At 43.3% G+C, this 12,368-nt stretch overlaps 1 protein-coding gene across 1 annotated transcript in view; it reads left to right on the top strand.

The window, feature by feature from the left end:
• The window catches only part of CDK8 (cyclin dependent kinase 8), a 117,608-nt gene extending 109,854 nt beyond the window's left edge, over nt 1-7,754 (top strand). Inside the window, exon 13 of the mRNA XM_042936952.1 lies at nt 7,629-7,754. Coding sequence (XP_042792886.1) covers nt 7,629-7,646 — 18 coding nt within the window. The 3' untranslated portion in view covers nt 7,647-7,754. The remainder of the gene's footprint in view (nt 1-7,628) is intronic.
• The last annotated feature ends 4,614 nt before the right edge of the window (nt 7,755-12,368 follow it).

Consider the following 12,368-nt stretch of genomic DNA (forward strand, 5'->3'; position numbering starts at 1 on the left):
GTTTTATTTTAAAATGTGCCTTAACAGGTGGCCTCTAAATAAATCTCTGTGATTGTTTTCATTAATAATGTCTATATATTCTACCTCTGTAGTGGAATAATGACTTAGGATGTATATACGGGTTCTTTCCTCTGCTGCACTTCGTACTATGATAGATGTGGAATAGACACCTTTCTAATCGAAAGAATTATGATGAGCTTTCCATTTCTAGAATAAGGCGTAATTCTGTCTTATGCTGAGAACAATTTGTTTTATCTCAAATAGTTCTTTTTCCTCCCTCCTTTCGCACAAAACCCAGAAGATTTAAAAAGCTGACATAATTTTTTTCCTAAAAATTCAACTCATTCAGATAAAAACATTCAAAGAACTAAGGAATTCCCAATCCTGCTAGGCCGGATCAGAGCAGTGAGGGTAATTTAGGAGCTAGACCTGTGTTGCCACATGACGTCTCGCCGCCCCGGCTCGTCCGCACAGCGCGGGGATCTGATCACGGAGCTCCCTCCCCAGGGCCCTCAGGAGCTGCCCTCTGACCACAGACTGAGTCAGTCTGACTTCTGTCAGTACCCTAACCCGCCTTCCTATTTCCCTTCACTCGAATTGCCTTCTGTTTTTCCTCCCTGCCTTTGATGCAGTGGCTTCCAACCTCAGTGGGCGTGAAAATGATCTGCAGTTTGTTTTCTCTGGGTCTAGTCCCAGAGGTTGGTTCAGGGGCGCAGGGAGGACACGGAATCTTCATTTTTAACCAGCTCCTCAGTTGGTTCGGATGCGGTTGTCTGAGGAACACAGGAGAACACCTCCAAGCTGGTCTAAAGATTTGAGCAAACGGCAGTTCAGAGACTTGGAGAGAGGGCCGCCCTGTCGACAACCCGCCTCCTGCATGAATTTCAAAAAATAGAACCCTGGGGCACCAGGGCTCCTGAGTCTGTTAGGCGTCTCTTGATTTTCGGTTCAGGTCATGATCCCAGGGTCGTGGGATCTGGCCTCCCACACCGGTTCCACGCTGAGCGTGGAGACTGCTTAGGATTCTCTCTCTCTCTCTCTCTCTCTCTCTCTCTCTCTGTCTCTTTCTCTCTCTCCCCCCTTCTCTCTCTGTCTTTCAAATAAAAAATAAAATTTTTTTCAAAAAAGTAGAACCCATTATGGCAAGTTCCACTGGAAATGTTGGAAACGCCTAGGGCTCAGTTCTCAGATTTTTAAATTTAGCAACCCCTGTTCTCTGAGGGATCCTGTCCAAACTTGAGGAGTTAAACATATTGACATATGTTTATGACATCTTAACATATGTCATATAACATCTATATATATGTGGCATATGACATAGAAACATATTAACATATGACATATGACATATGTTAACCATCAAATTGACATATCCAGCCTATTTCATATACGGGTCCAGCTGCGTATATTTGATTGCATCTGTGACGAGAAACGTGCACAGACATACACCCCGTCGCCCTCCAGCCCGTTCCTGGCTTTATTTCTCTGTGTTGCACGTATATTTGACCGTTGTCTGTCTCTCCCCTGTACACCAGAAACCCCCCGGGAGGAGCCTGTACCGTCTCAGCCTCTCCTCTTTTCCCTTGGCCCTGGGTGAACGCACCATCCAGGCTCAGGACTCGGGTAGGCCGACGGTTCCCGGATTTCCCGTCCAGACCTACCTGCCGCATCTGACTCGTTACTGCAGATTGTCTCCAGACCAAAGATACCCGAAGCGGACTCCGGCCTCCGCCTTCCACCCTGCTCCTTTTACAGACGTAACCGTCTCCGTGGCCACGAACCCCTCCCTCCCGGCCGTCCAGGCCGCACCGACACTGTGGCGTCATCCTTGCTCACGCGCTATTCCCGTTCCGCAGGCAAACCCCGGGCGAACCGCCCTCCCCGCCTTTGCGGCCCTGCTCTGCGCCAAACGACGGCCACCCACCTCTTCCCTAGACTCTTCCACAAGCGTCCCGCCTGTTTCCGCCCTGTCTCCCCAGCCTCCGGCAGCCCGAGGGACCCTTTTCACACAGCTCGTGCCACTCCTCTGCTCTCGTCCCCGCGGTGCTCCTGGCCCGGTGAGAGCCACACAAGTCCCTGCACGCCGTGGCCGCCCATTTCGTACACCTGTCTTCTGTCACCCTTCCGTCCTGCGCCGTTCCTCCAGCTTGCCAAGCGTGTCTTGTCTCACGGCTCTCACACCCTGTTCCGGCTGCATCTGTCTCCCGCTCTCCCCAGCTTGGCTCGCTGCCTCACTTCGTCAGGTCTGCTCCAATCTCATCTTACAGAGGCTCTTCGTTTCCACTGTGAAGTAGCAGCCTGCCCCCCGCCTCCCCACCCCAGCCTCCTCCCCTGTCCCCTTCAGCCGGGCCTCGTTTGCCCCCATAGCACTGACCGCCACTAACTCCGGCTTGCTTGGTCTTTCTCCCCACCCCACCAGAAGATAAACCCCAGGCAGGCAGTCGTTTTTCCCTGAGGTGCCGTTGACCTGTCACCGGGCCTGCTTACGGGGTGAGAGGTGTTGATTGGGTACACTTAGGTATTCAGCGTGATTGCCACAGTGTTAGCTAACACCTCTAGGCGGTCTTTTCATCTACGGCGACTGGAAACGTGCCTTCATAGGACAGTGCTCGTAAATACTTACTGGGTGAATGAACGAGTGAACAAACGACTTCACGTTGGGACGTCAAACGGGATCTCAACTCCAGCATATCCAAAAGAGAACTTTCAATCTTCTCTCCCTCGCCAAGCTCTGGCTTCCTAACTGGCCCCTGGCTCCCACTAGCACCATCCTGTGGCCTGCCTTCCACACGGCACCGATCCTTCCTCTCCAGAACAGTGATCACTACTTGACCTTGGTATACATCTGGGCTTTTCTTTTTTGTTTGTGTACTTGTTTATTGTCTGTCTCCCCCATGGAGTAAGGATTCAGTAGTCCTTTTAAAGAACAAACTAGAATGGTCATCGTACATGCTCTTAAGCCCTCAGTGGAGCTTCCTGAGTCAGTCACACTCAGGAGGTTATGTGTTTTTTCAGGAGGATGTTTGTAGACATCAATACACTTTTTCTAAAATTTATGGAGAAGGAAAAGCACTAGAATGAAGGAGTGCATAGAAGATGCATTATGTGATTTTAAGCCTTAGCTAGACCTAGGGGCGCCTGGGTGGCTCGGTCGGTGAAGCATCGCACTTCTGCTCGGGCCATGGTCCCACAGTTAGTGAGTTCGAGCCTCGCATCGGCCCCTGCACTGACAGCACAGGCCTTGCTTCGGACCCTCTGTCTCCCTCTCTCTGCCCCTCCCCCGCTCACACTCTTTCTCCCAGAAATAAAAGAATAATTAAAAAAAAAAAAAAAAGACATCTAAACCCACAATAATCAAGACATTGTGATATTGGAGAAAGAATAGTCTTATAAATCAGTAGAACATGATGAGTCCAGAAAGGTACTGACACACAGAAGGGCGATTGATTTTCCAAAGAAGGGCGAAAGCATTTTAGCAGAGAAAGGATCGTCTCTTCAGCAAATGATGTCGGAGCAATTCGATATCCTTACACAAAACCAAGCGAGCAGAGCCTTAATTCAGACCTTTAACTCCATACAGATATGAACTCAAAATGGATCATAGACCTAAATCTAAATATGAAACCTGTAGAATAAAATGTAGGAAAAACCTCTGTGGCCTCGTGTGAAGCAAAAATTTCTTAGATATAATACCAAACGAACGATGCAGAGAAGAAAAGATTGACTAAGTTAGACTCTATCACGATTAAGAACTTCTGCCCTTTGACAGACTGTTACGAGAACGGAAGACAAACACTGACTGGGAGAAGATATTTGCAAGTCCCGCGAGAACTTGTCTCTGGAAACAAAGAACCCTTAAAACTCAGTAATTAAAAAAAAAAAAAACACAACAAAACAGCAATTTTTTTATGGGCAAAAGATGTGAATAAACATTTCGCCAAAGAAGATAAACAGATGGCAGATAAGCTCATGGAGAGATTCTCAACAACACTGCCCATTAGGGAACTGCAAATTAAAACCACAATGAGATCCTACTACACACCTATTAAAAAGGCTAAAATTAAAAAATAACGGAGTACCACGTAGGTGAAGATGCGGGGCAACTGGAACTCTCACGTCACTAGTGGGAATGCCAAGTGACCCCGTCATTTTAGAAAAGGTGAACAGTTTCTTTTTAAAGTTCAACACACCCTTGTCCTACAACTTAGCCGTCCCGAGTGAAGCGAGAGCATGTTCCCACAAAAACCTGCGCACAAATCTTTGCAGGGGCTTTATCTGTAATTGCTAAAAGGTGGAAACCTATCCATACCTTGACCGAAACACATGCCGTAAAATGGTGAATTTCCCATGCAGTGAAATGGAAAGTGCGTTGCTGATACACATAACGTGAATGATTCTCAGCTTGTGATGCTAAGTGAAGGAAGTCCATACTGTGCGATCTCATTTCTATGGCATTCTGGAAAAAGCAAAATTATAAGAACAGAAAACAGACCACTAGTTGCCAGGGGCGGGAGGGAGAAGAGGGATCCGCGAAATAAGAACATGTTGGTATGTTTTTGGGTGATGAAACTTCTATACCCTGATCTTTGTCTTGGCTACACAACCGTAAACGTCAAAACTCACAGAATTGGGGCACCTGGGTGGCTCAGTCAGTTAAGCGTCTGACTCTTGATTTTGGTTCGGGCCATGATCTCACAGTTCGTGGGTTCAAGCCCCATGTCAGGCTCTGCGCTGCTAGCGGGGAGCTTGCTGGGGATTCTCTGTTCCCCTTCTCTCTGCCCTTCCCCTGCTCGTGCACTCTTGCTCTCTCTCCCTCAAAAATAAGTAAACATTTGTTTAAAAACTGGCAGAATCGTTCAGGTGAATTTCAGTGGCTTTGCATAAACTCTACCATAGTAGAAGACAAGAGGGGAAGAAAAGGACCAACAATATCCAGTGTTGGCAAGGACGGGGAGTGGCTGGAACTGTCCTACATTATTAGTAGCAATATCCAATAGAACAGCCACCCTGGAAAACAATTTGACAATTGCTTATAAAATTATACCTATTTCCCAGGGGACCCGGCAATTGCACTCTCGTGTATTTACCGGAGAGAAATGAAAACATGTCCACACAGTGTTCAAAGCGCCTTTATTACAGCACCAAAATGGATGTCTACCAACAGATGAATAGAGAAACGAACTAGTATATCCATGAAGTGGGGTATGTTACTCAGCAGTAAAAATGGAGGTTCAGTAGACTCTTAGTTGTAATGATGGTACAGGTATACATTTTGCAAAACTCCTGAAACTGTACACTTTCAATTGGCAATTTGTAAGTGATGTCTTAAAGTCAGTCTGCTTAAGATGCCGTCATGCATAAAGCGCTGAGCACACGCCTCGCCTGTAAGCGTTCATTAAATGTTAGCTATAATTAGCATTCTCTCTATATGGAGATATGATTTTTCTGAAGACTTACAATATGACCTACTTCTAGCAGGTAAGTTGAACTTTGGGGGTCACGTCACGACCAGATGTCTCCTAGCCCTTCCCAAATGAACGTAGAGCAATTACATGAACGTAAGCAGGATTCTTGACGTCCATAATTCCAGGGCTGAAATAGTTAAAGGTAACTCCGATATCAATAACCCATCATGAAGGTTTTTTTCTTTCTTAAATCCAGGGAAGGTGAGGGGCTCCTGCTCTTTACTGAACAATTAATTCTCCTCATCTCACTTAGGGACAGCTGTGAATTTTCTCATAACCTGAATGTGTTTTGAGGGAGCAATGGCACTGAATCTACATTTACTGAGCACTTAGGATCTCAGAGAGGCTGTTAGGGCCTGTGGCCAAACAGAACTGAAACAAACCACAATCCCTATCCTCAAATACTCATGGAATTTAATTTAGTTGAGGAGGCAGGATACACGTATGGGAAATAAAGCAATGGAAGCCATTATTGGATCAAGCACTAAACGGAAGGTTAAGAACCATAACTATTTCTCTTTTGAGAAGAGAAAGTACAGTGGGAAAGATGTCGGGGGTTGGGTGGGGAGACTGTCGGTGAAAAGCATCAGAAAGAACGCGAGTTTGGGACCTAGGGCTTTGGTCGAGTCGTTCTCTTCCAAGCTCTGTAAATATTAAGAATTGTAGTAACAGGGCGCCTGGGTGGCTCAGTCGGTTGAGCATCCGACTTCGGCTCAGGTCACGATCTCACAGTTCGTGAGTTCAAGCCCCACATCGGGCTCTCCGCTGTCTGCGCAAAGCCCGCTTCGTATCCTCTGTCCCCCTCTCTCTGCCCCTCCCCTGCTTGTGCTCTCTCAAAAATGAATAAAACGTTAAAAAAAAAACCTTACAGAAAACGAATTGTAGTGGTAACTATGATACTTTCAGTGAATCACCGAAATGCGTAAAGGTGCTGTGGAGAGCAAGCTCCATCACTGTTCAGAGTTGCCTGATTAACTTTGTTATCTCAGCTTGACCCTAAAGTAACACTGCCTGCCTACCATTTGGAGAATTAAGTACAAATGTGCTTGTCTCAGTGTACAAATGAGACAAAATGAAGTTTGGAGAGATCATGCCCTGCAAAGTCAGTCGGCTGTGTGGTAAAGTCAGATTACTGCAGCATCCAGGCCCCAGAGAAAGGAATAAGTCTAAGGTGGTCACCCACGGTGACGTGGCCACTCTGTTCAGAGCACTAAACGTGTCCTGGGCAGCAATGGCCACAGATGAAATTGGTAAGCTCGTGGAAGGCCAGTGAGGACCGTTTTGTGTACAAATAAAGTCATTTTTTAGGTGTGTTTTTCCACTTAAGTTACAAAGTACAAAGAGAATTTGTATTTTACCGGTTATCGCTAATGTCTGTTGAAAGCATACTCAACAGTGCTAATGGATGTAAAAACTGAGGCTGGCTTAATAGACCCTAAAATCCACTTGATAGGCAGTAATTGGCTTCCCAGTTGAGTTTCTTCATTGGTGGAATATATGCTATACATAGGCAAAAATAGATAACGAACAATCGTCTCTGATTTAATCAAGGACTTTTCCTAATACCAAACTACACTGAACTCCTCTCGTGGTCCCCGTCTCCCTCCAGTACCATAACTGTTTTACTGTGAGTTTGTAGTGTAGACTGAAGTCATGGAAGTGTGGTGTCATTTCTGTTGTTCTTCGTCAGGACCGCGTCGCGTTTTGGGGTCTTTTGCGGTTCCATGCATATTTTAGGATCGTCTTTTCTATTTCTGCAAAAAGTGCCATTGGAATTTTGATAGGGATTGCATTAAATCTGTAGATTGCTTGGGTACTTTGGGTATTTTGGCAATGTTAATTCTTCCATTTAACCAACATGGACTATCTTGCCATTTATTTGTGTTATCTTCGATTTCTTTCATCAGTGTTATAGTTTCCAGTGTATAGGTCTTTTCTCTTCCTCGGTTAAATTTATTCCTGGGTATTTTATTCCTTTTTGATGCAATTATAAATGAGAGTGTTTTTTAAATTTCTTAACCTGGTTTTTTTTTTTTTTTTATTGGATGCTGATATTGTGAATTTTCCTTTGTTGGTTACTAGATCTTGTTATATTTGTTTAGTGTTGGATTTGTTCTGGCATACTATTAAATTAACTGGATCTTTTTGATGCTTGCTTTTAAGCTTGTATATCAGGTCTAGAACTGTGCCTGGGGCTAACTAAGTAGTGATACTAAAGAAATGTCCTGAGAATTCTGCCAGATGCCTCAGCAACCACTCTGATTGGTAGGAAGATAGACTCTTCTCAGCCCTGCGTAAGTTCCTGGAAATGGTTTTCTCTGACCTCAGGTAATGTTCTCTCATGCATGCCCAGATCAGTACTCAGCAAAAGATTTGAAGGGACTCCTCTGCAGATCTCCCAAGCTCCCTCTCTCTGTGCAGTCCCCTGCTCCAATACATGGCCCTGAAATTCTGGCCACCTTAGCTTCTACGTGTATTTTATTTTATTTTATTTTATTTTATTTTATTTTATTTTAGAGAGAGAGGGCTAGCACGAGAGAGTGGGGGGGGGGCAGAGGGAAAGAGAGGGAGAGAGAGTGGGAAAGAGAACCCCATTGCTCAGCAATTCTGAACCCCATTCTGCTCCATTGCTCAGCACAGAACCTGACCTGGGGCTCGACCCACAACCCTGGGACCAAGACCTGAGCCGAAATCAAGAGTCAAATGCTCAACCGACTGAGCCACACAAGCGCCCCTGTAGCCACCTTAGCTTCTATGCAGTGCAGCTTCTCTCTGCTTAACACACACCAACGCCAATAGACTGTATTTGGAGCTCCCTTTCTTGTGTTGGAAACTACTTTCAAGCAGTAAGCTCACGCAAGAGTAAAACTCGCTTTGTGCTGCCTGTTATCTGATGTCTGAAAAACACATTTTTAAATATATTTGGTCCAATTTTCAAATTGTTTAAGGAGGAGGGGTCTCTAACGGTTCTTCGGTTCGAGCCCTACGTTAGGCTCTGTGCTGACAGCACGGAGGCTGCTTGGGATTCTCTCCCTCTCTCTCTCTGCCCCTCCCCTGCTCTCTCTTGCTGTCTCAAAATAAATACAATTAATGGGCATTGAGGAGGGCCCTTGTTGGGATGAGCACTGGGTATGGTAGGGTAAGCCAATTTGACAGTAAATTATATTAAGATAAATAAATAAGTAAATAAATAAATAAACTTAAATTTTAAAAATTTGTTTAAGGAGGAAGGGTAAATCTGGTCCTATTGTTCCATCGTGGCTGGAAGCAGAAGTCACAGCTGGAGACAGTTTGGTAGATGGAGAAAACATTGAGCAGATTCACAAGATTTATTAGAATTGTGATGTAAGTGAGTTCGATATTGACAAGACAGTCAATACATTTTCCTAAAACTTGTGTACGTGTCCAAACATCTGGTTTGGCAATCTGGTATATAATGTGATCCTCTGGTTTCCCAATGAGAAGATGAAAAAAAGAAAAGGATAGATAGATAGATAGATAGATAGATAGATGATAGAGATAGATGGTAGATAGATAGATAGATAGATAGATGATAGAGACAGAAAGATAGATGATAGATAGGCAGGCAGACAGACAATAGACAGACAGACATAGATATCCTTTAAGAGATGGAGATGGAATTAACTACATATAAAGTTCAATGTAGTTACAAATATTTAAAAGTACACATTACATAAACTAACATTATTTTAGAATATTGCCTCTTCTCACTAGAAGGAAATTATCCATTCTCTCATATGCATCTTTGACTTGATGAGCAATTTTGTCACTGCTATAATTTCTTTTTAAGTTATCTAAACATCATTTTTATGTCACTTGAAATTGTATGAGATACAGCATTTTTTTTTCTTTTTTATGTATATCACTCTCACTGGAAATTTTCCCCGGGCCACAAGTATTCATTCACATCACGGGAAATGGCTTGTCTGGCACTTGTTTTTGTTTATTTGTTTGTTTTCATTCAGCAGTCACCACATGCAAAATACTTTGTGGCTTTTGTAAGTGATTTTTATAAGACTTATTTACAGTATATCCAATAATTCTAACTGGGTGTGTCAGACCCCCAAAGATAATCACTAAATACTAAACTTGGTCAATTGCTTTGTCTCTGTTTTTAAAAATCCATTCCATCAGGTGACCTCTCTAATCATCCCAAACTAGCATTTTAAGATCATTTTAATATTTTTTTTAACGTTTATTTTTGAGACAGAGAGAGACAGAGCATGAACGGGGGAGGGGCAGAGAGAGAGGGAGACACAGAATCGGAAACAGGCTCCAGGCTCCAAGCCATCAGCCCAGAGCCCGACGCGGGGCTTGAACTCATGGACCGCGAGATCGTGACCTGAGCCGAAGTCGGACGCTTAACCGACTGAGCCACCCAGGCGCCCCGAGATCATTTTAAACTAGAGTTGCAAGATAAAAAATACAGGTGTCCACTTAAATTTGAATTTTAGATAAACAGTAAATTTTAGTATAAATTGCCCCAAATATTGTATGAAACCTACATGCATTACCAAAAAAAAAGGTATTTGTCTGAAATTCCAATTTAACTGGTCATACAGAATGTCCACCTGAAATAAAAATACAGACTTTTATTGGCTAAATCTGGCACTTCTATTTTATTTTCTTTACCAATTTTTTTAAATTGAGTATAGTTAACACACAAGGTTACATTAGTTTCAGTTGTTAGACGTAGTGATTTGACAATGGTACACTTTATGCCGTACTTAGGACAAGTGTAGGTACCAGGCATCCCATACAACAGTACTCCAATGTCATAGACTACGTTCCCTATGTTGTGCATTTCATCTTCCTGACTTACTCATTCCATAACTGGAAGCCTGTACCTCCCACTCCCCTTCACCCATTTTGCCCATCCCCCCACCCCTGGCAAACATCAGTCTGTTCTCTGTATTTATAGGTCTGTTTCTGCTTTTTTGTTTGTTCATTTGTTTTGTTTTGTTTTTTAGATTCTACATGTGAGTTAAATCATATGTGATATTTCTCTTTCTCTAACTTACTTCACTTAGCATAATACCCTCTAGGTCCATCCATGTTATTGCAAATGGTAAGATCTCATTCTTTTTTATGGCCAAATGACATCCCATTATACACACACACACACACACACACACACACACAGACACACACACACACACACACACACACACACACACACACCACATCTTTATCCATTCATCTATTGATGATACAACCCTGTTTTGGATCCAGGTCCTCCTTGGAAAATCTTTATAAGATGTTGCTTATCAGATGATTCCTTCTCTTTTGAGTGATAATATTGAAAAAGCATCTCGCTTTATATTTGGGCATAAACAATAATTTTCACCATCATTTTCTTCCTAAGTACTAATATCATAAGCACTCTAGACTATTTCCAAGCATTTTCCCTTGGTGGGGGGTAGAAATTAATTCAGAGAACCAAATATTAGAAGACTGTGTTCACCCATTTTCTGAATATTCCACCAGAACCCACATGACTAATTAAAGTACTACAATATTCATGAACACAGGTTTGGGCTAGGTGAGTGCGTTCATTTTTCTTTTCACGTTTTCAGGTTTATTTTCTCTGAGATTTCGGAATACCAGAATTTTTCAGAGGTAAGTGTTATCTTTAACATCACTATCCTGATCCCCCCCGCCGCCAGATTGCAGGTATCCCCTAAGCCACACACACTTGTGAGGCAATTTAGATGGCAAATGGTTGTATCTGTGAAGAAATCTAGGATTAAAGAATTCCTTCGGTCAAAATGACTTTTAAAAAAAAGTGTTAAGGAGTGAACAAAACTAATCGTATTTTCTTCATTTGTTCTTAGCATAGTAACAATAATGCTCTCGTTTCCCCCTGCTGTATCATTTAGAAAGAGTAATTCAATTTACCTCACTACTGTGGAATCCTGGTGGGGTGTCACATCTTTAATAACTTAACTTGTTCTGTCACTTTATTAAGTTAGGGTGGAAAAATAACATTTGCTACTTTGGATCCTGTTTTAGAATCCATGAAAAAGTGTTAAGTTCCTTCGTGCCTCCTGAATATCCTCAGTTAATACCAAATTGTACCCAGCTTGAAGCATTTCCTGTGATTCAGAAAAGCATTTTTGTTCTGTCCCCAAGGATACAAATTGGAAACAAAGTGATTAAACAAAACAAAACAAAAAAAACTTGGAAGTAACACAATAAAACATCCCTAGGAGGCATGAGAATCTTACATTAAGCCGTTGGTAAGTTTCGAATCCCGCCCAGATGTGCTGAAAATATCCTTCGCGCACAGTGAAAATCTCCACTGCCCTCTTTAAATCAGTGGTTTTCTCTTTCTTTCTTTCCTCTTCCCTTTTGGACACAGATGACTTTGCTGTTCTGGGGGAAGTCAGAGCGCTCCCTGCCTCTGAGGCCGATGCACTGAGGAGGTCAAGGGTGCTTGCTCCAGCAGCTTCTTCACACCCGGCTTAGAAGGAATTTCTCCCAGCACATTCCTATCCCTAAAGAACACCCTTGCTTCCCATTCCAGAACAATGCTTTCTCTGCCAGCCAGCCCGTTGATACTAACCAGAGCTTGACCAGCGCCTGCAACCCAGTTCCTCACCCAGACTTTTACATTTCACGTGTGCTAAGTCGAGCATCCTTAAAGAGAGATTTAAAAAAAAAATTTTTTTTAATGTGTATTTATTTTTGAATGAGAGAGAGAGAGTCAAGAGTGAGAGCAGGAGAGGCAGAGAGAGTTGTCAGCGCAGAGCCCGAAGCGGGGCTGGAACCCACAAACCTTGAGATCATGACCTGAGCCAAAGTCAGATGCTTAACCGACTGAACCACCCAGGCACCCCAAAGAGAGATTTTTTTAAAAACATTATTGATGCAACAAATGGC

Source organism: Panthera leo, chromosome A1, assembly GCF_018350215.1.
Source record: "Panthera leo isolate Ple1 chromosome A1, P.leo_Ple1_pat1.1, whole genome shotgun sequence".
Taxonomy (NCBI): Eukaryota; Metazoa; Chordata; class Mammalia; order Carnivora; family Felidae; genus Panthera; species Panthera leo.